General features: G+C 49.0%; 4 protein-coding genes across 4 annotated transcripts; 1 reads left to right on the plus strand and 3 right to left on the minus strand.

Annotated features, from left to right (window-relative positions):
* The first annotated feature begins 298 nt into the window (after positions 1 to 298).
* Positions 299 to 1,322, plus strand: Fcer2 (Fc fragment of IgE receptor II). The gene is made up of 3 exons (XM_005371762.1): positions 299 to 511; positions 625 to 728; positions 1,121 to 1,322. The coding sequence occupies exons 1-3, from the start codon at positions 299 to 301 to the stop codon at positions 1,320 to 1,322; spliced, it is 519 nt and encodes a 172-aa protein (XP_005371819.1).
* A 2,285-nt stretch (positions 1,323 to 3,607) lies between these two features.
* Positions 3,608 to 7,082, minus strand: Trappc5 (trafficking protein particle complex 5). Its single transcript, XM_005371736.2, has 2 exons — positions 6,961 to 7,082; positions 3,608 to 4,593 (listed from the first exon to the last, which is right to left on the minus strand). Exon 2 carries the CDS (start codon positions 4,582 to 4,584, stop codon positions 4,018 to 4,020), a length of 567 nt encoding a protein of 188 aa, XP_005371793.1. The 5' UTR covers positions 4,585 to 4,593; positions 6,961 to 7,082; the 3' UTR covers positions 3,608 to 4,017.
* Positions 7,083 to 14,279: 7,197 nt separating this feature from the next.
* On the minus strand, positions 14,280 to 16,786 carry Mcemp1 (mast cell expressed membrane protein 1). Its single transcript, XM_005371763.1, has 7 exons — positions 16,723 to 16,786; positions 16,411 to 16,500; positions 15,410 to 15,541; positions 15,216 to 15,266; positions 14,978 to 15,124; positions 14,360 to 14,432; positions 14,280 to 14,292 (listed from the first exon to the last, which is right to left on the minus strand). Exons 1-7 carry the CDS (start codon positions 16,775 to 16,777, stop codon positions 14,280 to 14,282), a joined length of 561 nt encoding a protein of 186 aa, XP_005371820.1. The 5' UTR covers positions 16,778 to 16,786.
* A 5,825-nt stretch (positions 16,787 to 22,611) lies between these two features.
* Positions 22,612 to 24,177, minus strand: Retn (resistin). The gene is made up of 3 exons (XM_005371737.1): positions 24,048 to 24,177; positions 23,161 to 23,238; positions 22,612 to 22,900 (listed from the first exon to the last, which is right to left on the minus strand). The coding sequence occupies exons 1-3, from the start codon at positions 24,175 to 24,177 to the stop codon at positions 22,764 to 22,766; spliced, it is 345 nt and encodes a 114-aa protein (XP_005371794.1). The 3' UTR covers positions 22,612 to 22,763.
* Positions 24,178 to 27,401: the final 3,224 nt, after the last annotated feature.

The raw sequence follows: 27,401 nt of genomic DNA on the forward strand, positions 1-27,401 counted from the left end.
GGGTTTTGATCTGACTGCACGTACTGGCTTTGTGGGAGCCTAGTCTGTTTGGATGCTCACCTTCCTATACCTGGATGGAGGGGGGAGGACCTTGAACTTCCCACAGGGCAGGGAACCCTGACTGCTCTTTGGACTGGAGAGGGAGGGGGAAGGGAGTGGGGAGAGAAGGAGGGAAATGGGAGGCGGGGAGGAGGCAGAAATTTTTAATAAATAAATTTATTAAAAAAAATCTAGGAATGAAAAAAAAAGACCCCTGGGTGACTGCAGAAGAGAAACTATGCATGTGCACACTCTGCCCATGGGGGTCAGGGGTGGCCCCCACAATGCTCCTGAGCCTCTTCTCTTCTGTGTGACCCCAGGAGTTGCATGCAGCACGTGTCCCAAAAACTGGCTCCATTTCCAACAGAAGTGCTACTATTTTGGCAATGACTCCAAGAGATGGATCCAGGCCCGATTCACCTGCAGTGACCTAAAAGGGCGGCTAGTCAGCATTCACAGCCAGGAGGAGCAGGTGGCTTGGGCTCTGTGGAGACTATGGGCAGCTGGATGGCAGCCGGGGTCAGGGTAGGATCCCACCATGGCCTTCTGGAACGGATGAGAAGGACCGTATGCATCTCCCCCTAGAACTTCCTGATGAAACACACCAACAAGGATTCCTGGATTGGCCTCCGGGATCTCAATGTGGAGGGAGAGTTCATATGGATGGATGGAAGCCCAGTGGGCTACAGGTAAGAGGGCCTGTGGGAAGTGAGATGGGAGAAACACCAAGGAGGGAGCGGCCCCTGGATGGGACCTCATGCAGGAATCCAGGGCTCAGGGTCCCACAGGCTACAGGTGAAGGAGAGAGCCCTGGGGTCTGGACTTCTTAGCTTTCTTAGCCATAAGTAAAGGATGTAGGGCTTGAGGAAGTGAGGAGCAGGCGTAGATTGGAAAGGTGGGTCTTGGGCTGCATGCATAGAGGGCATACAGAAATAGGGGAGGTCCAGGTACAGATGCCCCAAACAGGAGAACCTTTCCTATGAAGGGGGTGTAATGGGAGAGGGCTCAACCTCAGAGGACCTGCAGATAAGGGGACACCTCCCTCATCACATCCTGTGACTGGAGGTGTCTCTCGTTCCAGCAACTGGAGTCCCGGGGAGCCCAACAACGCAGGGCAGGGTGAGGACTGCGTAATGATGCGGGGATCCGGCCAGTGGAACGATGCCTTCTGTCACAGCTTCCTGGAAGGCTGGGTGTGTGAGCAGCTGGCCACATGCGAGGATTCTGCCCCTTTAGCCTCTGAGCGTCCAACAGGACCCACTACTCCAAAAACCGAACCCTGACAAACCTCTGCCCACTCTTCTGGATGTCTCTCCCATCATGGAAAGCGCCAGGCCCTGGGGACCCCCTGTCAAGGCCTGGACCCCTCTATGTGACTGGAGGCCTTCATGATTATGCCCCCATCCATACTGAAGCAGCTGGTAGATGCCAGCTCCCCACAGTTTCTACTGCTGACCTAAGCTGACCATCCCATTCCCTCTGCCTTCCTCGACCACGGCCCAGCCATGCAGCATGTATGTGGGCGGCTGAACCATCCAGGGAGCTGAGGACAGATTTCTCAGGAGGCTTCCTACCCCTCCTATCACGTTTTCCCCTTCTTCCCACTCTCTGCAAAACAGACCGGAGGTCCCTCTCCCCAGGGTCTGGGAGTGAATGCTCCCACCAAGCTTGAATCATCAGTGAAAAAGATCATGGCTGGTCCCCAGCATTCCTCCCCTCCTTGGAGGCTGTATCCAGTGTGTCCAGGTGTGGCAGGTAGAAGTTGACAGTTTCAGAGACTTGGTGCCCACGAGCCTCTTTGAGAATGTAGTGCAACTGACATGGAATTTACACCTTGTGTATCTTGGTTATTTCTTTTCTTACGTGACTAAAGTGACAGGGTAGGGAGGGGTGGGAGCGTGGCTCAGAAGCACCCGATCCTTAGCCAGGTGCACTGGTTACTTTCTTATAATCCAAGTAAGCCTGAAACTCTGGCTTTGAGCCAGCCTGGCCAAATCAGTGAGCCCCAAATACAGCTGAGAGGAGGGTCAGCAATAACTTAAGTTCAGTGCCTGAGTCTCCTGAGTCTCGTGTAGCGGAAGGAAAGAAACATGTCCTGAAAGCTGCCCTCCACAGTACCCCGTGGCGTGTGCAGCCCCACACACATACACACACGTATTTTAAGATGTTTAAGGTGGAGTCAACAGAGGAAGGCATCTCACATCTCTGACTCTACAGGCACACACAAAATAAATGTAATTTTAAAAACAAGGTGGAGGGCTAGAGACATGCCTCAGCAGATCCAGACACATCGCTCTTCCTAAGGACAGGAGTTCAGACTGCGACACTCACATCAGATGACTCACAACCACCTGCAACAGCTCTAGGGGACCCGATGCCCCCTTCTGGCCTCCAGTCATCTGCATTCATGCTCACAAACCTACATACAAACACACACAAATAAAAAGTCTTAAAAAAAAAAAAAGCCGGGGGTGGTGGTGCACAACTTTTAATCTCAGCACTAGGGAGGCAGGCAGATCTCTGAGTTTGAGGCCAGCCTGGTCTACGTAGTGAGTTCCAGGCCAGCCAGGACAACATAGTTGAGACTACCTAAAACAGTAATAATGTAAGGAGGCACTAAGATAAACACCCAACCTCAGATAGAGTCAAAAGGGTGGGGAATTCATGGTCATCCTGGAACACAGCAAACTCAAAGCCAGCCTAGGCTGACAGCAACCTGTCTCAGAAAAAAAAATTAAAAATATTTAACCTTAAACCAGGTAGCGGTGGTGCACGCCTTTAATCCCAGTACTTGGGCGGCAGAGGTAGGTGGATCTCTGAGTTCAAGGCCAGCCTGGTCTACAAAGAGTTCCAAGACAGCCAGGACTATTACACAGAGAAACTCTATCTCGAAAAACCCAATTATATATATTACCTTTAAAGCCTTTAAATTCTCAGACGATTCTGGCCCTTCCCCTTTCAAGAGGTCAGTGTGCCATTGTTCTCAGTGGGATCCCTGGGGCACCCAGCAGCTCTCCAGAATGTACCAGAAACAAGTTCTTAGGCACACCCCAAAACTGCAGAATCTGACTGAAAGGGCAGGGTCCGACCACCTGAGTTTTAGAAACTCCTCTATGTGACTCTGATGCTCTGAAGCTCTGCTTCTCAAAATAAGTGACCCAGGGATACCTATGGCAATGGGGCTAGAATACAAATGTTGGTCCAGTAAGTCTAGGATGGACCAGGGGTTCTGCATGTGGGACAAAGATACTGATGCTATTGGTGCTGGTGTTGATGCTGATACTGGTGCTGATGCTGACGGTCCACAGGCCACTCTGAAGCAGCAAAGGTCTAAAGGGAGAACAGTCACTCTCCATATATATTTTAGTCATACGGCCATGCCCTCTCCTTTATCATCTACTTTTTTAAAAGAGCAAATGTAGATTAAGGAAATGTGAGTTTCAAGGGGGATATCCCCCTGCCTGAAACGTGTTTAAGAAAGAGTCCTGTGCTGCCAAAAGCTGGTCTCAAACTTGCTAAGTAGCGGAGGATGGTCTTGAACTTCTGATCCTTCTCCCTCTACCTTTCTAGTGCTGGGATGAGACAATCTGCACCACTATGCCCAGTTTATGTGGCATAAGGAATCAAACCCAAGGCACTCGACCAACTGGGTGATAGCATTGGCAGTTTGCCAGGACCTGGTCCCTCTTAACCTCATATCCCTGTCCCCATCTCTCCAGCCTACAGGCCCCAAAGATAATTCCACAGGTGCCCCATCTCCCCAGTACACCCAACCCTCCAACCTCATCTTAAAGTCAGAAGCTAGGTCAGTCCACTGTCAACTTATCACTCTCTACCTATGCCTGACACACTTGCCTCTGGACTCCCTCAGCCTGAGACTCAGGACCCGGATCAGGGTGTGAGCAGATCTGGCGCCCCTACACAAGACACAACACAAGCTTAGGAACGGGATCTGCTCATCCTTTATCTCCTGTGGGGTCAGCGTCCCTCCAGGGCCCGATCTCGGGCGATAACCGCCTCTTCAAACTTGATCATGAGTGTGGTCCCCTTGTGCCAGTGCGCTGTAACCTTGGCAGGGAAGCCACTGTGTGTGAGCACAGCCTCCACGATGCCCGCCGTGAAGCTGGCACAGTTGAGTGTGCTGTTCTCCTTCGGGACCGAGATGTAGGTGTTAATGAGCGGCTCCCTCTCAATGATGTAGAAAGTGCGAGCGTCGTCATTGGCCTGCTCCAGCTTGTCGGCCTCCTTGCCAAAGAGTGCCTTCCACACTGCGCCCTTGACGAACAACAGCGCACCCAGCACTTTGGTCTCACGCCGGGCACCCTTTTCCCGGGCTACCAGGGCATCCAGGACTCGGGCACCCACCTGGCGGCCTAGGGCAGCCAGGCGTGCCTGAAGCTCGGCCACAGAGAAGACGCGGCTCTGACAGTGCTGCACCAGCTCGGAGAAGAGAAGGGCAAAGGCGCTCAGGCTCACCTCGGTGCGTGGCCGCACCAGTGCACGCTCCAGCAGCGCCGATTTCCCGCGCGTGAAACGCGCTTCCATGCCGCCGCCCTGCAGGGAGACCAAAAGTCAGGGTGATGGATGGATGAGGCCTGGCACCAAGAGCCAGAGGGAGAGCCTGGAGAGGCTCTAGGATAGCCACACAACCCAGCTGCACCAGCGTTGGGCACTACGGTGCCAAACAGATAAGAAGGAAAGCCGACATTCAAAATCCTGGTAAACCGCACCCCATAAGCTTTAGCAAGCAAAGCATACACAGTGGAGGAGAGCTCTATAATCTTACCAGCCAGTGGGGAAAAAAAGTCAGATGAGAAGTAGAGAAGATACAGAGATGACTCAGCACTTCCAAGCACGTCCTGCTCTTGTAAGCACTTGAGTTCAGAGTTCAGCTCCCCCAGCACCCACTTCAGGTGGCTCAAACCCACCTGTAACCCTAGCTCCAGGGAGAATCGGTGCCTCTGGCCTCTGCTGGCACTGCGCTCACATGCACAAACCCACACTCAGACACACACGCATATACATAATGAAAAATAATGAAAAAGAAATCTTTAAAGAGGATTAACGGGAGCAACGGAAACGACCCGAAAGCTGGAGACCCAAGAGATTTCTTATTCATGAAAAGCACTTGCAGCTGGGGACCCAGCTCAGCTGGTTCAGAGCTCGCCTAGTATGCATGAAATCCTAGGTCCAATACCCAGCACTGTATCAAGCCAGGTACAGTGACACACTTCTGCAATCCCAGGACTCAGGAGGTGGAGGCAGAGGCAGGAGGATCAGGTGTCAGAGGTCATCATCTGCTACATATGGAGTTTGAGACCAACCTGGGCTATACGAGACCTTGTCTCAAAAGGGGAGGGGGGGGGAGGCTGAGCAGTTAAGAATATTTGTTGCTTTGTAGAAGGGCTGGGTTTGAATTCCGGCACCCACATGGTGAATCATGTGGACCCTTCTGTAACTAGTTCCAGAAGCTATTCTGCTGCTGAAGGCACCAGACGTGTGTGTGTGTGTCTGTGTCTGTGTGTGTGTGTGTGTGTGTGTGTGTGTCTGTGTGTGTCTGTGTGTGTGTGTGCGCGCAGATAGAACACCCAAATACACAAAACAAACTTCAGATAGTCTTCCTAAAGAACTATCACCGGGACAGACAAGATGGCTCAGGAGTAAAGACACTTGCCTGATAACCCAGGTTTAGCCCCCAGAACTCACATAGTAGGTGAGAACTCACTCTCAAAAGCTGTCCTCTTACGCCCATGCACGCTCACAAACACGCACTGAATAAAAGCGTAACTTTCAAGAAGTTAGCACATGGCAAGAGAATGGCTGAAACTGAAGGTGACATAGACAGGACAGGACACTGGGTGCAGAGGCGCACACCTGTAACCCCAGCACTCAGGGCCTGAGGCAGTATGACGGCTGAAAGAGGTCAGCCCGAGTCAGTTCCACAGTGAGACCCTGCATGATGGTTCTCCTTCACTACCTAGATTTAGAATCACCATGAAAACACACCTCTGGATTTCCAGGTAAGTTTAACTCAGGGAAGATCTACTCTGAAGGTGGACATCGCCCCCTAGGGCTGAATAAAAAGGATGAAGTCACCTGAGGGCGTCATTCATCTCTCTGCTTTCTGCCCATGGGTGCAAGGCGACCAGCTAGCTGCCTCAGGCCCCTGCCATGTCTTGTGGATGGTCACAGAAAGAGACCTGTCCTTCTTTTAGTCGCTCTGTCAGAGATCTGACCACAGCAACGAGAAAGGCTCTAATACACCCTGCCTTTAAAGCGGGCAGTTGAGGAACGGTGAGGAGACAGAGGACGGTCAATTGTTTTCCCTAGCTGGCGGGTGCTCCAGCCCAGACTACCCTGGAGACCTTCCTGCTCAACCCCTCCAGGAAAGCAAGTGACTGACAGAAAGAGGGTGAGTCAGGGCCAAGCCAGGAGAGTGTGTAGAAAATCCCCAACCCTATATCCGGGGGGGGGGGGGCGGTACCGAAGGTGTCTAGGCGTCTCCGCGGTGACCCTTAACTATAGATTTCCCATTGGGAGGTCGCACCGCACAAACTCTCTAGAAGGTTGCACGGATGGTGGGGAAACTAGTGAAGGAGCCAGGAGGAGGCACTGGGAGCCTCGGGGCCTCCCGTGCCTTCAGCAGGGGGCCCCAGCAGTGAATGGAGACTCTCCCCCGGAGCTGGACCTCGACGCGTCTCCAGAAAACCCTCGTCACTTCTGGGGGATGCATCGGAGCCGACGGCCAGCCCCTACAAAGCACGTCTTAGGGACCCTGTCCTGGGAGACCAGTACGGACCATCCTGCCACCCAGCTGGGGAGCAGACAGTGCAGAGCGCGCCACAAGGCTGTTCCGCTGAGCTGTTCAAGGGCCGGGACCCCAAAACCCGCAATACCTCCCAAAACCCAAAACAGACTGACCCGGGAACGCTGCTCGGGACGCACAGAGAAAAGACGAGCCCCTTGCGTGCAGGAGTGGAGTGTGTTGGGCCGGGAAAGGTCTGAACCGGAACTGGGCTGCCGTAGGTTCAGCGGAACTTCTTGACGGCGTCGTAAAAAGAAAAAAAAAAACCCGAGTGCGCAGGCGCATGCGGGCTAAACTGAGCTCACGGAGGGGCGGGGTGATGCGGTGACCAAGAAGGGCGCTAGGGGGCGCGCGAGTCCTTCCCAGGTCAGCGGCCCAGAACTCCAGCCTGCTGGGGACTTGGAGAGCCGGCTTGGCCTTTGAGCAGGAGCACAGACATGCCCTGGGGCACATGTTTTCTTATGAATACCTGTGAGGTGTTGGTGTGATGCATTTTCTCACTGTTTACCCTGACGTCTGATGAAGGACACTATGGATGAAGGACACTTAATCCGGGGGTGTTTTTCCATCTTCCACAAAAGGTGTGGCTCCAATGCTTTAGTAACAGTCGTAGGATTACATTTATTTATTTGTTGTGTATTTCTATGGGTCAGGAGAGAAAGTGATAGGACAACTTGAAGAAATGAGTTCTCCCCTTCCATCAGGCCATCATCCTGAGCAGCAGGCGGTTTTACCTGCGGAGCCCTCTGACCACTAATATTTCCTCTGTGTGTCTGTGTCCAGTGTGCCCATATTCCTGTGAGGAGAGGCCAGAGGTTGACACTGAGTGGATATTTCTATTGCTCTGGGACTTATTTTTAAGACAGGGTCTATCTTACTGAACCTGGGTAACCATTTCTGCTAGCTGGCAGCATCTCAGGAAATCCTATCTGCCCTACAAACACATCACCGGCAGCTGTTCTGGAGCCATGGGTGTGCACCAACACATCCATCTTCCTCTCTCTCTCTCTCTCTGGAACTGGGAATCAAACTCAAGTCTTCATGCATGTACTTTACCCATGGAGACCCCTCCCCAGCCCCTTAATCGTTTTTGTGCTGTTCATTGGTTGGTTGGTTGTTGGTTGTTTGAAAGAGGCTTGCTATGTAGCCCACACTGGCCACAAAATCAAGAGGCCTTGGCTTCCTGGACACTGGGATGACATATGTGCCCAGCTCTTCCTGTATTTAGCTGACCTTGATAAGAGGAAATGCAAAAGGCAGAGAACATGGTCATTTTTTCCTGAAGTCCATTCATATTTCCAACAGGCATATGACAGCTGCATGATGAACTGATTTATTTCACAGCACTGGGAGTGAAACCTAGGGCCCCACACATGCTAAGCAAGTGCTTTCCAGCCGAGCCATGCCCTGACACCACATCTTTAGTTAAAACATCCTAGCAGCCACATTTGAAATGGTATGAAACAGTAACCTGAATTGTTTGGTTTTTCTGTGCTAAGTGTGGAACTCAGGGCCACACATGTGCTGAGCAGGTGTTCTGCTGGTAAGCAGCATCCTCAACTCTAAGCTCATTTTAATATTGTGTGTGCGGTGTGCTTGTGTGTGTGCGTGCTCATGCGTGCAGAAATGTGCATGTCCCCAGGCTTAGGGGAGCACACACCCTTAATAAATATCAAAGTTAAATAGGCAGAGGCAGGTAGATCTCTATGAGTTGAAGGCAGCCTGATCTACACAGGGAGTTCCAGACCAGTCAGGGCTAGCTACTTAATGAGATCCTGTCCCAAATGGGAAGTGGAGGAGAGGGAAGAGGAGGAGGCCCTGTGCCTGTGGAGGCCAAAGGTCAACCTTGGGTGTGTAGACCAGGCTGGCATCAAACACAGAGCTCTGTTTGCCTCTGCCTCCTGATTGCTGGGATTAAGGGCATGCAGCCCCACACCTGGCTTTGGTTTCCTTTTTGAAACAGGGTCTCTGGCTGAGACTTAGAGTTCCTCAATTCAGCCAGGGTGGCTGACCATGAGCCCCGTGGATCCCCCGGCTCTGTCTCCTTGGCACCGGGATTACAGCTGTGCACCAACATATGTGACCATTCACGTGGGTTCTGGCAATGTAGCGAGGGCTCTAAAGAGTGGATTATTCCTGGAGGGACCCTTGTACTGCTGGGTGCTCCCCTAGGACCCCGGATTAGGCACAGCCCACACTCAAACACCAATTTCCAAGCACGAATCAAACACAAAGAGATCCTTTATTAAGTAAGGTGAAAAGACCAGGTGACTGAATCTTAATCAAGCAGAAACAGCCGCAAACGGCTTTGCAAGCGTTAGTTTCAAGAGAGAAGAAGGGAGGTTTGTGTTTGAATGAGGCAGGGTGTGTTGGTGAATTCTGATTGGGTACTTAATTTGGTTAGTCAAAATAATAATTTTGATTGTTGGACCTTGATGTTCTGATAGCTGGACCTTGGTGATCAGCCTCAGGAATGAGTCAGTGGCCAATAAGAGAATAGACATTGAGGGCTGGCTTCAGGGGTATAATCTAATGGTTTAGCAAGGGTGAGGGAAGGGGAAAGGGCAAAATCTGCCGGTGCCATGTTTGCCATGCTCAAGCCTCTGTTTGCCATGCTCGGGCCTGTGTCAGCCGTGCTCGGGCCTGCTAAAGCCCTTCAATCCCCTGACCCAAAATACTATTTTTTAAATGTTTTGCTTTGTAGCCGGGCGGTAGTGGCGCACGCCTTTAATCCCAGCACTCGGGAGGCAGAGACAGGCGGATCTCTGTGAGTTCGAGACCAGCCTGGTCTACAGAGCTAGTTCCAGGACAGGCTCCAAAAACCACAAAGAAACCCTGTCTCGAAAAACCAAAAAAAAAAAATGTTTTGCTTTGTTTTGAGAACTAGGGAAATGGCTCAGTTGCTAAGAGTGAAGGGGGCTCTTTTCCAGACCCCAATTAGGTACAAACCACACCACAGAGATCCTTCAAGCAGGGAAGAAAAGTTAAAGTGGCTGCTTTCTGACAGGCAGGAAAGCAGCAGCCAATGGCCTTGTGGGTGTGATTCTTAAGAAGAGAAAAAGGGGAGTCTGTGTTAGAATGGGCTAGGATGCAGTGACAAAAGAGACAGAGGACGAGGGAGAAGGGGAAGGGGATTTGTCTCAGAGGGACAGTGGACTGACTGCCTCTGCATAGAAGGGAGACAGACACAGGACACAGGCAAATGGTATATATATATTATATATATACATATATATATATATATATATATATATATATATATATATATATATACAGTTTTAATTTGGTGAACCAAAGGGGGCTTCTGATTTCTGGACTTTGGTAGTCAGCCTCAGGAGGAAGTGGCCAAATAAGGGAGTAGACCTTGGTGGATAGCTTAGGAATATAATCTAATGGTTTTTAGCAAGGCAGAGGGGACAAGGCCTGCCTGAGCCACATGCTCAAGTGGGCTAGTGTCCCTTCAGAGAGTACTAGTTGCTCTTGCAGAGGACCACGATTCAAAACACCAGCACCCACCTGGTGGTTCAGAACCATTCCGGGGATTCAATGCTCTCTTCTGACCTCCACAAGCGTGAGGCAGCATGTGGTACAGATTCATGTCGTCATATATGCAGTCAAAGCACCCATACCATAAAATGGACAAGTCTAATTTTTAATTTTTAATAGATTTATTACATTTTTATTAATTTTGTGTGCATGTGTGTATGCTTGCTTGTGTGTGTCCCATAGCATGAGTAGAGGTCAGAGGACCACTTTTGTGAGCCAATTCTCTTCTTCCACCATTTGAGTCCTTGGGGCTGACAGCCCCAATACTGCTTTTAATTAGTATAATACCTCCCATATTGTCCTGGTGGGCTTTTGTCAATTGGAGAAAATGCCTCCAGCATCTGGGAGGTAGAGGCAGGAGCATTAGGAGTTCAAGATCATCCTTGGCCTCACAGGTCAATCTTGGAAGTAAATGAATATTAATATGTTTTTCATTTGCCCAATTTCTATCAGCGAACATGTCTACTGGTCTAAAAACAAACAAATAAAAAGCAAAACAACAAAAACAGTAAATACAACTGAGTATGGTGCTGAATGCACCAGCTCCTGTGCTGTAATGGTTAACGCTCTGGACTCTGTATCCAGCGATCTGAGTTCATATCTTGGTGGAACCTGTTCCTTGAGGAAGAGACCTGGTCAGTCGTCCTCATCAACTGAGACCATGAAACCCAATGTAAACGGGCTGCCCATGCTTCAGCACTGCAAGGGGGCGTGTTTCACTTTCTTTTCAAGGTGCTGCGTGCCTATAGCCTCTGCACACTGGAGGCTGTGAACGAAGGAATTGTTCCTTATATGGACCCTTCTGCAAGACTGAACCACTGCTTAGAGATTCGGTGGTGGTGGAGAGGCTGGAATGTTGCAGGTCCGGAACCTAATTACAATGTCTGCTTGGTTCTCATTGTCTGAACTATTGAAATGTATCTACTAGCGGAACACTAGAGTCCAGGAGATAATATCTGAGACCAGTAGCAGAGATTTCTCCACTTTGTTGCCTGCCTAGTTGATGTTTCTGCCAATGTATTTGACAAGCATTTTGCATCCGCCACTATCTATAACCATATATAACCACCACTATCTAATAACCCCCCAAAATAACCATAATTACATTTTTTAAGTCTGGATATATATATCCCAGGATGGTTCTGAACTTGCAGCGATCCTCCTGCCTCTGCCCTATCAATGCAAACACACAACTCTCACTTCAATAGTAATAAGAGATAAGTTTATTCTGGAGGTAAATTATCAATGCCTGTGGCCCAGGGAACACAGATTTATGTCACCCTCAAATTCTATGCTATGCTGTGATAAAAAGTCTTCCTAGCGCCAGAACAAAAAGAAATCAACACACTGGGGCGGGAAGAGCTGACCCAAATGGAATCGTTAGAGCAATTTATCCGACTTTAAAATGAAAAGCCCAGGGCGAGCAAACTGTAGGTGAGGGCAAGGCAAGCAAGGTGCCCAGAGGAGAACGAAGACAATAAACAGTCATGGAGGTTAGTTAATCACACGTGATGGGGACTGGAGCTTTAGAAAAAAAAAGATTAAGGAAGCCCAAGCCAAATCATTACGGAGCTTAAAACCGTACTCAGACAGGGGCCATCATCCTAAAAGAAAAGAAAAAGGGCGAGGGGCGGTGCTTATAGACTCAGCTAAACCTAATTAGTCCAATCTGTACTGAGGAAGGAGAATTACATCATCTGAAACTGAAGCCGCCTCCCAACGGGTGGTCCTTACCAGGACCCTGACCCACCCCATTGCATTAACCCTTTGGAGAGGAGACAAGGGCCCTGGAGAAGACTGTCGCCACAGCAGATCAAGAAGCCGGCGTTGGATAGCGCAAGGTTCCAGAAAAGGATCTCGGAGGCGAAGTGGAGCCTCGAGTGCTTCTCCCGATAAAGCAACGACAGACACTCTTGTGGAATGGGGTAGAAGTCAAGAGCCCCACCCCACTATGCATGCACCAGGACCCGGGTTTGTAGGGATGGGGTTGGGCGGTACTGCACGCCAGCCAGGAAGGGGATTGTGCAGAATACGTGGGAGACCCCTCTACCTGTATGCTCTGAGAGGCTGAGCTGAGCTGCTCCAGGACTGGTGTCTCAAGACCTCCCAGTTAACTCCCCACCACACTCCGCCCCAAGAACAATCCAAAGCTGATAGAGTGGGAGACGCAGCTGAGATCCACAAAGAAAGGACGAGACCGATGCAGGAAGAGCTGGGGTCTCACCGAAACTGCACCGGGCTGTTTGCAAGCGTTTTGAGTCATTAAAAGGATACCATAAAGGCTCAAGTACGGGGAGGGGCGGACAAATGCACACCCAGGCTGTGCGGGAGAGCAGCCGCAAGGGGGCGCGCATGTCTACCTGACTCAGCAGCCTACCCTGAGCATTTTTCTATTTTGAATTAGCTACTTAATGATATTTTCATACGTATCTAGTTTGGGTTGACTCTTCCCTTAAATCTCCGCTCTTCCATCTTCCTGGCCCCCAATCCCACTAGGACCCTACCTCCCCAGTATCCTTTCCACTTTCTTTCAATATATATGTATGTGTGTGTATATATATGTTGTGTGTATACATATATATATATATACATATATGCATATGTGTGTATGAAGTTGGACTCCACATATAAGAGGCAACATTTTGCCTTTCTCAGTCTGGCTGATTTCACTTAACACAGTGATTTCCAGTTCCATCCATCTTCCTGCAGATTTAATTTTTCTTTTGTGCTGAATAAATTCCATCGTGTATATGTGCACCACATCTTCATGGCCATCAGTTGATGGTCGTCTATGCTGTTTCCATTTCCTGGCTATTGTGAACAGAGCAGCAATAAGCTCTATTACATCATCCATTGCATGGATGAGCAAGTGTCTCTGTGGTAGGATGTAGATTCCTGTGGGTATCTTTAAATTTTATTTTTATTTTAGTATTTGTGTGTGCATGTGCTATGGTATGGATGAATGGTCAGAAGTGGCTTTCTTGCCCCACTGTGTGGATCCCAGGGATGGAACTCAGGTAAGACGATGCCAAGTACATTTTACATTCTGAGCCAGCTCACTACCCACCCAAACTCATCTTTTATAGCCAGAGCTGGCCTTGGACTCATGATCCTCCTACATCAGCCCCCCAAGTGATGGACTTTCAGTTCAGCTGCATCGTGCCTGGATTACAGCAATGAGTGATCTGTCCCATCCCCAAACCCAAGCCCTAAATTTAGTCTCCCCACCAGTCGTGAACTTCTGTCCCACAGACAATCCAATAACAGCTCGAGAGCCGTTATCATTCCTCTTGGCATTTATCGTCATGAGTCATAAAATACAAGCACAGAAATTGATGGGTGCATTTGTGTACACGCTCTGAACCCACAAGATGACACAGCCAAGCACACTAGGAATGACACACAACACAGTACATCCCCAGAGTGTACATTGCTCACCACTGCGGTGACACACACAAAATAGCCACATGCACACATGCACGCTCAAGCTAATGGGGAGGCATATCCCACATATCACCTACACCCACACTCGCAATGACACACTTTGAGGGCTTCACAGGAACAGCTATCCAACAGGACATGCCTATTCTCATATACGTCGGGCCATACATGGCCTCTTTGTGTGGCCCATAAAGAGTAACACATGCTGTGACTTCCATGTTCTCTTTCCACCGTAACACCCTCTCCTTGGATGCATGGAAACTCCATATGCCACAAAATGTCCCCTTACGTGCACACTCTTCAACAGTCATTCCCCCCAGAAGGATAATTTTCTCTACGAGGATGAATGGCAGACTCACACTCAAGCCAGGTACCCCCATTTGCCATCTTCACTAGCAGGTGCAATCCCAAGTCCTTCCAGTTATGGCTGTGATGTCCTCTTATTTACTTAGAAGTGGGCGCTGTCAGAGAGGAGAAAGCTGAGGTCAGGCAGACCGGCACTAGGTCTGGAACTCTACCCCAACGCACCTCCCTAGCCCCGGCTTACGAGTGAGGACTTTCTTCTCTAGCGCCTTAAGGGTTGTCTTGATGTCAGTTATATCTGGTGGGAGGAGAAGAGACAGGCAAATCTGGAGTAGGGCCGCAAATAAAGCCCTAATATCATTAGCAGTTTTCAGTTTGAGTGAAGGAGATTCAGATGTTGGTGGTTCGCGGTAGTGAAATGGTGTGTGTGTGTGTGTGTGTGTGTGTGTGTGTGTGTGTGTATGTGATTTGTGCATGTGTATATGTTCACAGTATTTGCACTTGTGTGTGCAAATGTGTAAAGAAGTCAGAAGCTGGCACCAACTAGCTGTTTTCCTTTATGACCTTATTTTTGGAAACATGGTCTCTCATTGAACATGGGGATTTGGCTAGACTGGTTGACCAGTAAGCCACATGTATCTGCCTATCTCTACCACCACCACCCTTGCCCAACTGCTGGGGTTACAGAGCTGTGCCACCACGCCCAGCTCTTACGTGAGCCCTGGGGATATAAACTCAGGTCCTCATGTTGTACCTTACTGGCTGTATCACCTTCACAGCCCCACCAGTGTTCCAAGCACCCAAACAAATCCACCCAAAGAGAGCAGGCCTGTGAAGGAATACCTGCTGGCACCGTCTTCAGCTTGTCATTTCCACTCTGCACTTTGCTCGAGACTGTAGCAATGTTACTCTTGGCCTCCCGGATCCCCGTCTGGACAGCTTTCCAATGATTGTCTTGCTGATCCTGGCACTGCTGCACCAGGCTTGAAACTTAAGGGCACAGCGTTTGAGATGTTCAGATGGCCGCCCCTCTCCTGTCCCACCAGCACCACTGTGAGCCTCCTCTGCACCTCCCACTCACCATTCAGAAGCTCCACTCTCAAGCTCCACAGCTCCCTGGACATTTCAGAATCTGTTTAGGAAAGGATAGAAAAGCTTTTAAGACCCCCCCCCCATCCTCCTTTTAGCCTTCTTGGAAATGGAGTTGGGGGAAGGGAGAGGTAGCAGAGGAAATTCCACAATCCCGCCCCTCTCCCAGCTCCCAGGATCACTTGCTTTTGACCAGGACCAAGGCTGACAGGATAATGCAAAATGAAAAGATGAGAGCGAGGAGGACATATAAGATCATGATGGTTCTGTGAAACCAGGGAGGGATCTGGGATGTGTCCAGTGATGGCTTGACCTGGGCTGGGACGAAAAACACAGGGCACGTGACTTGCAGAGCCCAGCCCCACCAACCAGGCCATCATTACTGTCTGTAGCATCTATCATCAGCACCAAGGACCACCAAGGACATCCCCACTCAGTGAGCATCAGTACTACTACCTTGTATTCCTTACACTGTGACCCTCACATTCCTCTCAACAAATTCTGTCACCCAAAGACTAAAAGCACAGCCAACAGCACTGCCTGAAGCATTTTCAGAAACCCCACTTCCATCGTCTCAGCTACAAAGCTACCCCCACCAGAGTACGTAACAGTAGTGTTGGGGGGGCACTGGGTATCCTCCTCTGTTACTCTCTGCCTGTTTCTTTGAGGCAGAGACTCTCTTGTTTATTCAGCAAAGCTGGGAATTAGCACGACCCTCTTGTCTTCACCCCTTGGTGCTGGGGTTACAGGCATCCACAGGACACTTGGTTTATTCTGTGGGTGCTGGAATCTGAACTCTGGCCCTCATCCTTGTGCAGCATCACTTTTAACCACTGAGTTATCCACATCCCCAGTCCCGCGATCTAGTTAGTTAGCTAGCTAGTTATTTAGTTAAGGTTTCTTATATCCCAAGCAAGCCTCCAACTCTCTGTGTAGCCTACAATGACCTTTAATCTCTGCTTTGAGCCCCCAAATGTTAGAATAATAGGTGAGCGCCCACACCCAGTTTATACAGAACTGGGGATTGAACCAGGGCACTGTGCATGCTGGGCAAGTTGTCTCCAGCTGAGCCACAACCACAATTGCATCGCCATCTTTAATGCCACCAACCCCACACTCTCCAGCACTCACCCCTCCACATACTCCTTAAGGTTAGCGTGGGGGTGGGCAAGCAGGTGTCTGCTCACCTTGTTTCTTGGGTGCTGACTGTTTGAGTTTGAGCTCTTCCTTGTCTCTGAAGGCCAAGGTTATATTCTCATAGTCAGGATGTTGAGTACCTGTGTATGGTTTGATGAGAGAAGATCCTGAGACTCATCCAGATATTTGGGCCGTTGGTGGGGGAGTTCAATCTAGGGGATTATACTAAAGCAGGCATGAAGGACCAAAATCAGCCTTGTGATTAAGCAGTGCAGATGTCGTGAGCCCCTCGAAGAAAGGAGCTCCTCTGTCCTGACCACTCAGGATTCCTCATTTCCCCTTCCCATCCCAAGTGTCCTGACCTTCATTATGGCCTGGTTTCCTCCGGGTCTTGTCCTGAGAGGCTGATGCCTGCATTCTGCTTGGTTGGTTGAAAGAGATTACCACAGCCTTGGGCCCTGGACCTCCCAAGTGTTCTCATATCCCCACCTACCGGAAGGCGTCAAAACAGATGAGGAAATCTGAGGGTGGACGGGAGGGAAGGAGGCTTCATCTCCTGCTTTCAGGGATCCACACCAGATCTCCTGCTCAGAGGCATCTCCAGTTTCCGCAACACTCTAAATGACTCCTTTAGAGTGACAGAAGTCTCATGGGTGGCCAAGAGGGGATCCTAGATATTAGGACAGAAGAGAGATTTTGAGGAAGCCAGAGGGTCTGGGTGAAAAACACACACATGGTTTGTTGTTGTTGTTTTGTTTTGCTTTTTTCCCCAAGACAGGGTTTCTCGGTGGCTTTGGAGCTGTCCCAGAACTAGCTCTTATAGACCAGGCTGGTCTTGAACTCACAGAGATCTGCCTGCCTCTGCCTGCCAAGTGCTGGAATTAAAGGTGTGCACCACCACCGCCCGGAAGACACACATGGAACACACAGATGGAATGGGCCTGACTGCATCTCCCTGACTTTTTGGGGGGCGGGCAGAGGACAACCCCAGCTTTTGATCCTCAGGCAATGGCACCTTGTGTTTAAGGCAGCCTCTCTCAGTAGCCTGGAGCTCACCAAGTACGCAAGGCTAGCTGGGCAACAAGTCCTAAGGCTCCCTCTTTCCACCTCCCCAGCTGGGATTACAGTTATGCCCCGCACGACCAGCTTTTCTTCTATGCTTTCTGTTTCCACAAGAAAAGCTGTATCAACTCAGAATCTGACTTTTAAAACAGCGGCTGAGTTCCCTCTCCCCAAAACACCTTCCTTCTCCAGCCCCACTCCATAGCTCAACCCCACCCCATCCAAGTTCTGCTTTTCATACAAGTATCACATGTTAACCGATTGCACCATGGGAACAAAACGGATGTGAGGCAAGAAGAGAAAACCACTTTGACACCACACCTACAATTGCCCTGGTGGCGTCCTCAAGGTATTTCTCCCCCCCACATGGACACACCAGAAGGAAAAAAGGCACTCACTCCATCTATCCATTCCCCTTCCTGGTTCACACACATGCATTCACATACATGCACATTCCAACCTCCAAATGCCTTCAGTCACAGCTCATGTATGTATGCCACACGCCTATTTGCATACTTTTGTAACTATGACATATCCACATGAATATGCATGCGTATTCACATATTTTGAGTGTCTATCGTCTAAGTGATGTCTTAAAATTTTTAAGACTTTATTTATTTAAGGAACTGCTGGAGATATCACCATCCTTGGCCTCAAATTGCTCTACAGAGCTATAGTAATAAAGACAGGATGATATTGACACAAAAACCAGTGTGTTGCTCAATAGAAATTAATTGAAGACCCAGACATAAATCCTCATGTCTATGGACACCTGATCTTTGACAAAGAAGTGAAAAATACACACTGGGGGAAAAAATAGCACCTTCAACAAGTAGTGCCGGTCAGACTGGATGGTTGCATGAAGTAGAATGCAAATAGATCCATACTCATCACCCAGAATAAAAGTGAGCTACAAATGGAACGAGAACCTCAACGTAAGGTTGGATACACTGAATCTGACAGAAAATGAAAGTGGGAATAGCCTTGAACTCATGGGCCAGGAAAAGGCTTTCTGAACAGAACATTGATAACACAGGCACTAAGATCAATAATTAATAAATGGGACCTCATGAAAATGAAAAGCTTCCGTAAGGCCAATGTCACTATCATTCAGACAAAGCAGCAGCCTACAGAGTGGGAAAAGATTTTTACCAACTACACATCCAACAGAGGGGCTAATATCTAAAATATATTTTTTAAAAACTTGAAAAAGCTGGACATGGAGAAAACAAATGACCCAATTTAAAATGGGATATGGAACTGACATAGAATTCTCAAAAGAGTGGGCTGGAGAGAAAGCTCAGTGATTAAGAGCACTGGCTGCTCTTCCAGAGGACCCGAGTTCAATTCCCAGCACCCATATAGCAGCTCATAAATGTCCATAATCCAGCTCCAAGTGATTTGACACTCTCATACAGACATAAAATCAGGAAAAATATCAATGTTCATAAAATTAAAAAAATACTAAAAAAAGAATTCTCTTGACAAAAAAAAACACAACACTTAAAGAAATATTCAACACCCTTAGCCATCAGGGAAATATAAATTAAAACCACTTTGATATTTCATTTTACACCTATCAGAACAATCAAGATCAATAAAACAAATGACAGCTCTTGCTGGGAAAGGGGAACACTCATTCATTGCTGGTGGGACTGCAAGCTCGTGAAACCACTATGGGAATCAGTGTGGCAGTTCCTTGGGAAACTGAGACTAGATCTACCAAAGGACCAGCTATACCACACTTGATCATGTAACCAAAGGACCACTAGAGCCTAATGCCCGTCAACCAATGAATAACCAATATCTGGTACATTCACACCATGGAATATTATTTAAAAAATTAGATAGTCAGGTGATGGTGGTGCACACGCCTTTAATCCTAGCACTGGGGTGGGGGGGGGCGCAAAGGCAGGCATATTTCTGTGAGTTCAAGGCCAGCTTGGTTTACAAGAGGTAGTTCCAGGACAGGCTCCAAAGCTACAGAGAAACCCTGTCTTTAAAAAACAAAACAAAACAAAACAAAAGACACCCCCTTTGTGCCTACTGAATAGGTGGATGGCTGGTACCAAGGGTGGAGAAAAGAAAAGAAATTATGCCAGGTAGTGGTGGCAAAAGCCTTTAATCCCAGCACTTGGGAGGCAGAGGCAGGCAGATCTCTGTGAGTCTGAGGCCAGCCTGGTGTACAGAGAGAATCCCAGGACAGCAAGGGCTACACAGAGAAACAATGTCTTGAAAAATCATTTTTTTAAAAAAAAAAGTGAAATCATGAAATTTTCAAGTAAATGGAGGGAGCTAGAAAAACATCATCCTGAAGGAGGTATAACCCAGCCCACAAAAGGCAGATATGATATGTATTCTCCTACGTGTAGATGTTAGCTTTTTAGCCTTCAGTATATACACTGCAATCTGCAAAACCACAGAGGTTAGGTATAGGGTAAGAGACTGGATGTGGGGACAATCTTCAAGAAAGGATAAATAGAATAAGTAGTTATGGGAAGATTGGAGTAGGAGGATTAAATGGGAAGGCAGAGGGAAGAGGGGGTAAGGGAGGGAATACAGGGATGAGCAGCTAACAATAAGTGCCATTTGAGGGGCCATATACAAACCTATTCCTTGATGTTTCCATATATGTGTGTATATATATGTGTGCATATATATGTATGTGTGTGAATGAAAGAAATGTAAATGAAGTCACAAAATAACAGGGCAACAATGCCCCAACTAGACTAGACATCTTTCCCCACCAAGTGAACCCTCCAGTGCCAGGAATAGGTTATATTTACTTGAATTGGCCAAAAGGGCCCCCGTGCAAACCCTCAAACAACTCCAGCTACTCGTGTACATATGAACCTGTGTGCCTCCAAGGCAGATGGAGCCCCTACTATTAGTATAAACTGATAGTAAGGCCCTATTTGTTGAAGACAGCACCTACATAACTCATAGAACATGGAGAAGTAGAATTGGTGTCTATCTAGAATCCTCACCCCTACTGACTAGTGTTCATGGTACTGGAAGGTACTCTGCCTGCTACCAAAGGAGAGAGGTAATCTCTAAGGTAGCTACAAGCCCTGTGGCCTACAACAGTGACTTTCCTGAAAGAAATGCTGATGCAATAGTGTCACAAGCATTGTGTGAGTAACCAAGCACTCTCTGCCTGGATTTGAGGGCCACTCCATGAGATGGTAGCCTTGTCTGACAATGCCACAGTGGCCAAGAACCTGAGATTGGATTGGCCATGGGTCTAGGGGAAAACCAAATACTATTGTTATGCTAAAGGAACGTAGCAAAAAAAAAATGTCTCCAAACAACATTCTGCAATACCCAGAGATCAGTATTTCGCTCAGCCGTTATCAGAGAAGCTTCTTGTAGTAGATAGGAGCTAACAAAGAGACCCCAAACTGGACAGTGTGCAGAGTGAGAAAATTGGAAACACTCAGTCCTAAATTGTAGCACGATTAATAAAAACCCAGAGACAGATATTGGGGTTCAATCTGAAGGTCAGAAAAGCAAAACAGCCATAAAACTCCAGTCTTATATTCCTCTCTGGTGCTGGGATTAAAGGTGTGCACCACTACCGCCTGGTTTCTATGGCAAACTACTGTGACCACTGGGATAAAAGGTGTGTGTCACCACTGTGTGGCCTGTAAATCTGACCAGGGTGGCTGTTTTACTTTCTGATCTTCAGGCAAGCTTTATTTATTAAAATACACATGAAATAACACTACATTGTGTTTATCAAATCCTTCCCCCGCAGGACTCAGGGAGCTATGCAGGAGAGGAGAGAAAAGACTGTAAGAACCAGAGGGAATGGGCGACACCAAAGGAACAGTGTCTTCCGGACCAGTAGGACTAATGTACATATGAACCTGTATGCAGGCCAAGTCAGATGGCGTCCCAAAACAGAAAGGGGGCAGTGGACATGGCCTCCCACTCCTGACCAAGAAGCCGTCTTCACCTGACAACTGCTTGCAAAGGAAAATTTGTTTCTCTCAAATGGAGTCTCACGGGCTTATAAACCATACTTAGGGGAAGACAGCAGGCACAGGAAGAACTCAGTGGTGTTTTTGTAGGCTTTTTGTTTTATATTTCTCATCTTATGGGCCTTTTGCTTGTACATTATTCTTTTCAATTTTGTGTTTTCATGGATTTGGGGTTTATGATTTTTTTTGTTCTTTGTTTTTGTTTTTGTTTTGGCGTGTGTGTGTGTGTGTGTGTGTGTGTGTGTGTGTGTGTGCGTGCGCACGCGTGTGTGCATGTGTGTGGTGAATGCATGTGTCTGGGCACATGAATTAGAGGTGGTTGTTAGCTGCCCATCACAGGTGCTGGGAAACTGACCGGGGTCCTCTGAGGGAGCAGCAAGTGCTCTTAACCTCTGAACTCTCTCCAGCTCCCACTTTCTCCTCTCTACGTAATCAGGATGTCCAACAGTGAAATATTATCACCTTCATTCAGGGTTTTCCCCATCGATTAACCCAATCTACCAACCCCCTCACAGGCATGCCCAGATGTGTGCCTTCTAGGTAACCCTCCATCCTGTCAAGTTGACAATCAAGATTAACCATCACAGAGTTATTAATTCGACAAACATTTTACTGCATTTATTTATTATTTGTCTACTGTGTGTGTGCACATGGTGCACACGGAAGTGAGAGGACAGCTGGCCTGAGTCGCTCTCCTTCCACCACGCAGGTCCCAGGAATCTATCTCAGATCACCAGCCTCGGCAGCAAGCACACTCCCCACTGACTCGTCTCACGGCCCCTCATTCAATAGACACTCACTAGCACCCGCAGGCCGTGCTTTATTCTGAGCTCAAGATACAAGGAAAAAATTATCCTCTGCCCTGGGCTTTTCTATTCTAGGATTCCTGGGGCGGGGAGGGACAGGGTTGGTGCCCTGGATGCCTCTGATTATAAGTAGGTATTTGACAGTGCATCCACAGAAGTGAAAAGTGGACTTGAGAACTATGGATCCCCCGTCCTGCCAAGGTCCAGTCTCATCTGTGATGGCGAGTATTGTTTAAGGCTAGCCTGGATTACATGAGACCCTGTTGAAAAGGTGGGATAGGAGGAAGGAAAAGAAAAAAAAACAGAAAAGGGGATAGAGAGAAAAAAACTTCCATGTGGTACAACACTTCCCACACACCTCCTTCTCCATTAAAGAAACCACACGAGGCTCGTGTCCACTTCACCATTCACCTTTATCATCACCATCAGCAGCAACATCACTATCACCTCATCCCCTGTTTCCAGCCCCTCATCTTGGACTTGCCCCCTGCCCTCTCACCAGCCCCATCCCTCTGCCCCAGCACGTGGCAGACCAGCTCAACTCTCAAGACCTCAGGCACCAACCCCCAGGGCACAGCAACGGGCTGCTGTCCAATCTATGCCTGCACACTGGCAGTGACACGTTGTTCCCTCTCGAACATCCCACGAGCCACAGGCAGAGCCACAGGAGCAGCTGGTGACTGCTAAGCCTGCAAAGAGAGAAGCCCCTGAGAAGCTGAGAAACTGCAGGAGTGGGCGGGGGAGATGGGCTGAGGAGGCTGGAGGCTGCTGTCCAGGAAGTAGAGGGTAAAATGACTGGGTGGGGGGCTGATGGAGACCTGGAGCTGGGCTGGGAGCAAGAAGACTGGAGGGTGGGACAGAATAGGGAAGTAGATATTGGGGACCGAGTTGAGGAAGCAGAGGAGTCTCAGAGGACGTCCAGAAAGTGTGAGCAACAGTTTGCACTCACCTTCTGGGCAGGAGGCCAAGTCCCCTCTGGAAGAGACTGTCCGGCATCGGATGCCACCGCTGATTACTGCTTCTGACCCTGCAGAAAGGAGGGCAGAAGGGGTGGTAAAACGAGGCCGTCCCAACTGCATCCTTGCACGGGGAGACCTCTGGGTTTGACACTAGCAAAGGAGTCAAACCCTCCCCAGCAGAGTGGGGAGATGGCTCAGTGGATAAAGAGTTTGACTCACAAGTGCAAGGACCAGAGCTCAGATTCCCTGAACCCACCTCAAAGCCAGGCAGGCATGTGTGGGGCCACCTATAAACCCAGCGTCCAGGAGACAGACAGACATGGGGTCCCCAGAACAAGCTGCCTAGACTCTCCCAAGCCCACAAGCCCTGGGTTCAACTGAGGGACTCCGCCTCAACAAAGTAGAGAGAAATCAGGGATGATGGCTCTACATCAGCTTCAGGCATCCCCATGCCGATGCACACACATGCACCTTCACACATGTGTACCACATATATACACATACACACAAACATGTGCAGCACACTTGTGTATAGTAAAATATTTTGTCCCCCGAGAGGATAGAATGGTGGCTCACACCTGTACTCCAAACACTCAGGAGACTGAGGCAAAAGGAACAGGGGCTGGAAGACCCCTTGAACTGCAAATTGGAGCCTTTTGGGGGTGAGGGGAGGTTTGGGGGTGATGATGGGAAGGAGTTAGGTTGTGGGTTGGAGCTGTGATTCAAGGTAGGGCAGGGTGGGGTTGGGTTGGAAGCTGCAGACTGGGTGAGTTTGAGACTGACGTTAGCCTTGCAGCTGGGTGGGTCTGTGATGAGACCCACGGGGATGAGATAAGCCTGTGAGGCCCTCAGTAAGGTTGGGTGGGGGGCTCCTCACATAGGGAGCTGAAGCTTTGCTTGATCTTCTTGTCAATGGCTTTATCCATGGAACAGAGTGACCTGCTGGAGTCCAGCAACCCCGGGACAGGGAAGAGGAGGAAGAGGAGGAGAAGCGAGAGGTTTTTCATCCTGTAAGTACTGCAAGAGACAACCAAGAGCCCCACCTTAGATCAGACCCTTCCCACGCTGGAGAGAGCCAGACCACAATGGCCTTTGGTACCTGTGGAACACAGAAATGGACATTCAGTGGCCCTAGGTACCCCACATCAGAGCTCCGACTAGGGAAGGGCTGTCACTTACTGCGGCAGTGGACTCAGCGGGACACAAATCAGGTCTGGCCATGAGCTCCTGTCCCACAGCTCCTTTTTGTAGACCTCTGGACGGAGCCCATCCTGCCTTGGGTAATAAGTCCCTTGGCCCCTTGGCCCTTGCCCTCCATTGCCACATCTGGGCCAAGAAGCAGACTCTAGAGACCCCAGAGGAGGTACTTCCCTCCTGCACAGCCCCTCCTGCATCAGGTACTGCTTAGGAGGTGATATCTGCGGATAACTCCAGGGACCAGAGTGGGAGAGGCAGGGGTAGCAGTCAAGGCTTTACCTTCAGGGAGGGGCTGGACATGCAAACTGAGACAATGTCCCTGTGTGACCACAGCTGCCGTGTATGTTTCTTTGTTTGGTTGCAGACATACTCTGTAACTGAGTCCTACCACCTAAAATCTAGACAAGTGCTCAGTTGCTGAATCACATCCCCAGCTCCTCCCTAGGGGATTCTAGGCAGGCCCCTAACTCTGAACCATGTCCCCAGCCACCTAGCAGAAGAGTCTTGGCAGGTGCTTTCCGCCTGTGCTACACCTCCAACCCCTCAGGGCTGTACCCTATGCAGATAGTCTACCATGGAGCTTCCAGCCCCACACCGTGGGAGTGTAAGCAGGAGCTTTACCATGAATTTAAGCCCCCAGCCCTTCTTGGAAGGTCCCAGAAGTCACTCTAGCTGTCAGCCATCACCTGAAGCTCATCACTGGGGGATTCTAGGCAAGAGCTCTACATTCTGGTTCAGGGAGCAAGGGGCCAACCCTCTGGGTCCTTTGGAAATCCCTCTTTCTCACATGTAATTTAAATGATAACCACTGGGTGGTCATAGATCTGGTCCGAATACAGAATTTTCATGTATATAAATGACTCAGTGGGACTGGTTTCTCACTTTAAAAATATTATTTAGTTGTTATTGCATTGTGTGATTGTGTGTGTGTGTGCGTGTGTGTATGTGTGTGCACACGTGTGTATGTGTGTGCACATGCATGCACACCATGCCTTGGTGGAGGTCAGGGGACGACTGAACTCGGGTTGTCAGGTTTGCAAACTGCTGGACTTGGACTTGTTGCACTGGCCTCTCTCCATCCTCCCTCCACACACACACACATACACACAGGGTTTCTCTGTGTACAGCCCTACTGTCCTGGAACTTGACTGGTAGATCAAATTGGACTTGAACTCACAGAGATCCACCCACCTCTGCCTCTCAAGTGCTGGAATTAAAGGTGTAAGCCACTACCACCCAGCTCTCCATCTTTTAATGAGATGGCGACTGATGCAAAATTGAGATCGGCCTGGAGGGAGGGTATCTTCTTTTTCCCTCTTTTAGGTATTTGACAAGTTTCATTTGTTATACTTGAAATAAACAGCTTGTACTTGCCAGGCAGGGGTGGCGCACACCCTTTTAATCCCAGCACTTGGGAGGCAGAGGCAGGCAGATCTCTGTGAGTTCGAGGCCACTCCACAGAGTGAGTGCCAGGACAGGCTTCAAAGCTACACACAGAAACTGTCTCAAAAAAACAAATAAAACAAAAAAGCTTGTGCTCCCCTCGCATCTGTATTATTACCTATAGCCTCATGTTGCTGTTGGTTTTAAAGAATCATCTTTAATAATGAAAGGCAAAAAGAAAGATTTTCCCAATGTGGCCAGTGTCGTTTCTACTTTTGTTTGTACTTCTAAACTTCTAGTTGTGTGTATGTATCTGCTACATGAGCGCCATGCCCATGGGAGCCAGAAGAGAGCACTGGGTTCCTTCGAACTGGAGTTACAGGTGGTTGTGAGCCACCATGTAGCTATTGGGAACCAAACTTGGGTCTTCTGCAAGAGCAGCCAGTGTCCATGTTGGTTTTTGAATTGTTTGTGTGCTTGCTTGTTTGTTTTCACAGGTCTCAAGTATCCAAACCTGGCCTTGAACTCCCCATGTGGCCAAGGGTACGAAAAGAGTAACCTTGCCTTGAAATAATTTTCTTTATATTTTTGTTACGTGTATTTATATTTTATTTATGTGTATAGGGGGTTGTGACCCTCAAAGAGCCAGAAGTGGGTGTCAGACATGGGTGCTGGGACCCAAACATAGATCTTTGAGAACCGCAAGCATTCTTAACCACTGAGCCATCTCTCCAGCCCCAACCTTGAACTTGTGATCTTGCTGCTTTAACCTCTCCAATGCTAGGATTCCAGTCTCCTTTGGCCAAGCTCCATCTATGTTGGACTGTGTTAAGCCTGACGCCTTGTTTTCTCCAAGCTACCTCTCCACTTCTTCTTCACCTTGATTTAACAAAGTGTCCCAATGTTAAAAGGAACCCCTAAACACACATCTTTACAAAAAAAAACTTCCTTAAATTGATCTTGTGTGTGTCTTGTATGTGCAGGACTGTGTGTGATGTATGTGCCTGTGTGCATATGCAGGCACAAAGATGCAGAAGACAGAGAAGCATGCCAGGTGCCCAGATCCATCACCCCTGCCTGATTCCCGTGATGCGTGATCTCTCACTGAACCTGGGCCTAGACCAATAGTCAGAGAGCCCTGCAGTCCTCCTGTCTCGGCCACACTTATGGCTGGGGCTAGAGGCTAGCACACTAACTGTAGCTTTTCCCATGGGTGTGAGAGATGCACACTCAGGTCCTCATCCTTGAGCAGCCAGAGCTCTCACCCACTGGGCCATCTCCCCAGCTACCATCCTTGCGTTTCTACTGCCAGGAATAACTAAAGTAAATGGGTCGTGGATTTATGGAGCAACTTAAAACTTCCTCCAAAAAGCCGGGCGATGGTGGCGCATGCCTTTAATCCCAGCACTCGGGAGGCAGAGACAGGCGGATCTCTAGGAGTTCGAGAGCAGCCTGGTCTACAGAGCAAGTTCCAGGACAGGCTCCAAAGCCACAGAGAAACCCTGTCTCGAAAAACAAACCAAAAAAAAAAAAAAGAAAGAAACTTCCTCCGAAAGAAGAAGTCTTAAGGGAGGGAAGGAGTGGGGCCAGGACCATCTGGTTACCGTTTCCTGGAATGAAGTTGAGCCATCCTCCTTCCAACTCCCTCCTT

This window comes from Microtus ochrogaster, unplaced genomic scaffold (genome assembly GCF_000317375.1).
Source record: "Microtus ochrogaster isolate Prairie Vole_2 unplaced genomic scaffold, MicOch1.0 UNK125, whole genome shotgun sequence".
Taxonomy (NCBI): domain Eukaryota; kingdom Metazoa; phylum Chordata; class Mammalia; order Rodentia; family Cricetidae; genus Microtus; species Microtus ochrogaster.

What these genes read in the sequence shown, in the direction of transcription:
- Fcer2 (XM_005371762.1), top strand. Translation starts at nt 299, where the DNA reads ATGGGGGTCAGGGGTGGCCCCCACAATGCTCCTGAGCCTCTTCTCTTC. An exon ending in TTCACAGCCAGGAGGAGCAG is followed by an intron (nt 512 to 624) that starts GTGGCTTGGGCT and finishes ATCTCCCCCTAG; the next exon opens with AACTTCCTGATGAAACACAC. An exon ending in GGAAGCCCAGTGGGCTACAG is followed by an intron (nt 729 to 1,120) that starts GTAAGAGGGCCT and finishes CTCTCGTTCCAG; the next exon opens with CAACTGGAGTCCCGGGGAGC.
- Trappc5 (XM_005371736.2), bottom strand. Translation starts at nt 4,584, where the DNA reads ATGGAAGCGCGTTTCACGCGCGGGAAATCGGCGCTGCTGGAGCGTGCA.
- Mcemp1 (XM_005371763.1), bottom strand. Translation starts at nt 16,777, where the DNA reads ATGCAGGCATCAGCCTCTCAGGACAAGACCCGGAGGAAACCAGGCCAT. An exon ending in GAGAGTGGAGCTTCTGAATG is followed by an intron (nt 15,125 to 15,215) that starts GTGAGTGGGAGG and finishes TGTGCCCTTAAG; the next exon opens with TTTCAAGCCTGGTGCAGCAG. An exon ending in GCTGAAGACGGTGCCAGCAG is followed by an intron (nt 14,433 to 14,977) that starts GTATTCCTTCAC and finishes TCCTCCCACCAG; the next exon opens with ATATAACTGACATCAAGACA.
- Retn (XM_005371737.1), bottom strand. Translation starts at nt 24,177, where the DNA reads ATGAAAAACCTCTCGCTTCTCCTCCTCTTCCTCCTCTTCCCTGTCCCG. An exon ending in GCAAAGCTTCAGCTCCCTAT is followed by an intron (nt 23,239 to 24,047) that starts GTGAGGAGCCCC and finishes TCCTTTCTGCAG; the next exon opens with GGTCAGAAGCAGTAATCAGC. An exon ending in CTTGGCCTCCTGCCCAGAAG is followed by an intron (nt 22,901 to 23,160) that starts GTGAGTGCAAAC and finishes CTCTCTTTGCAG; the next exon opens with GCTTAGCAGTCACCAGCTGC.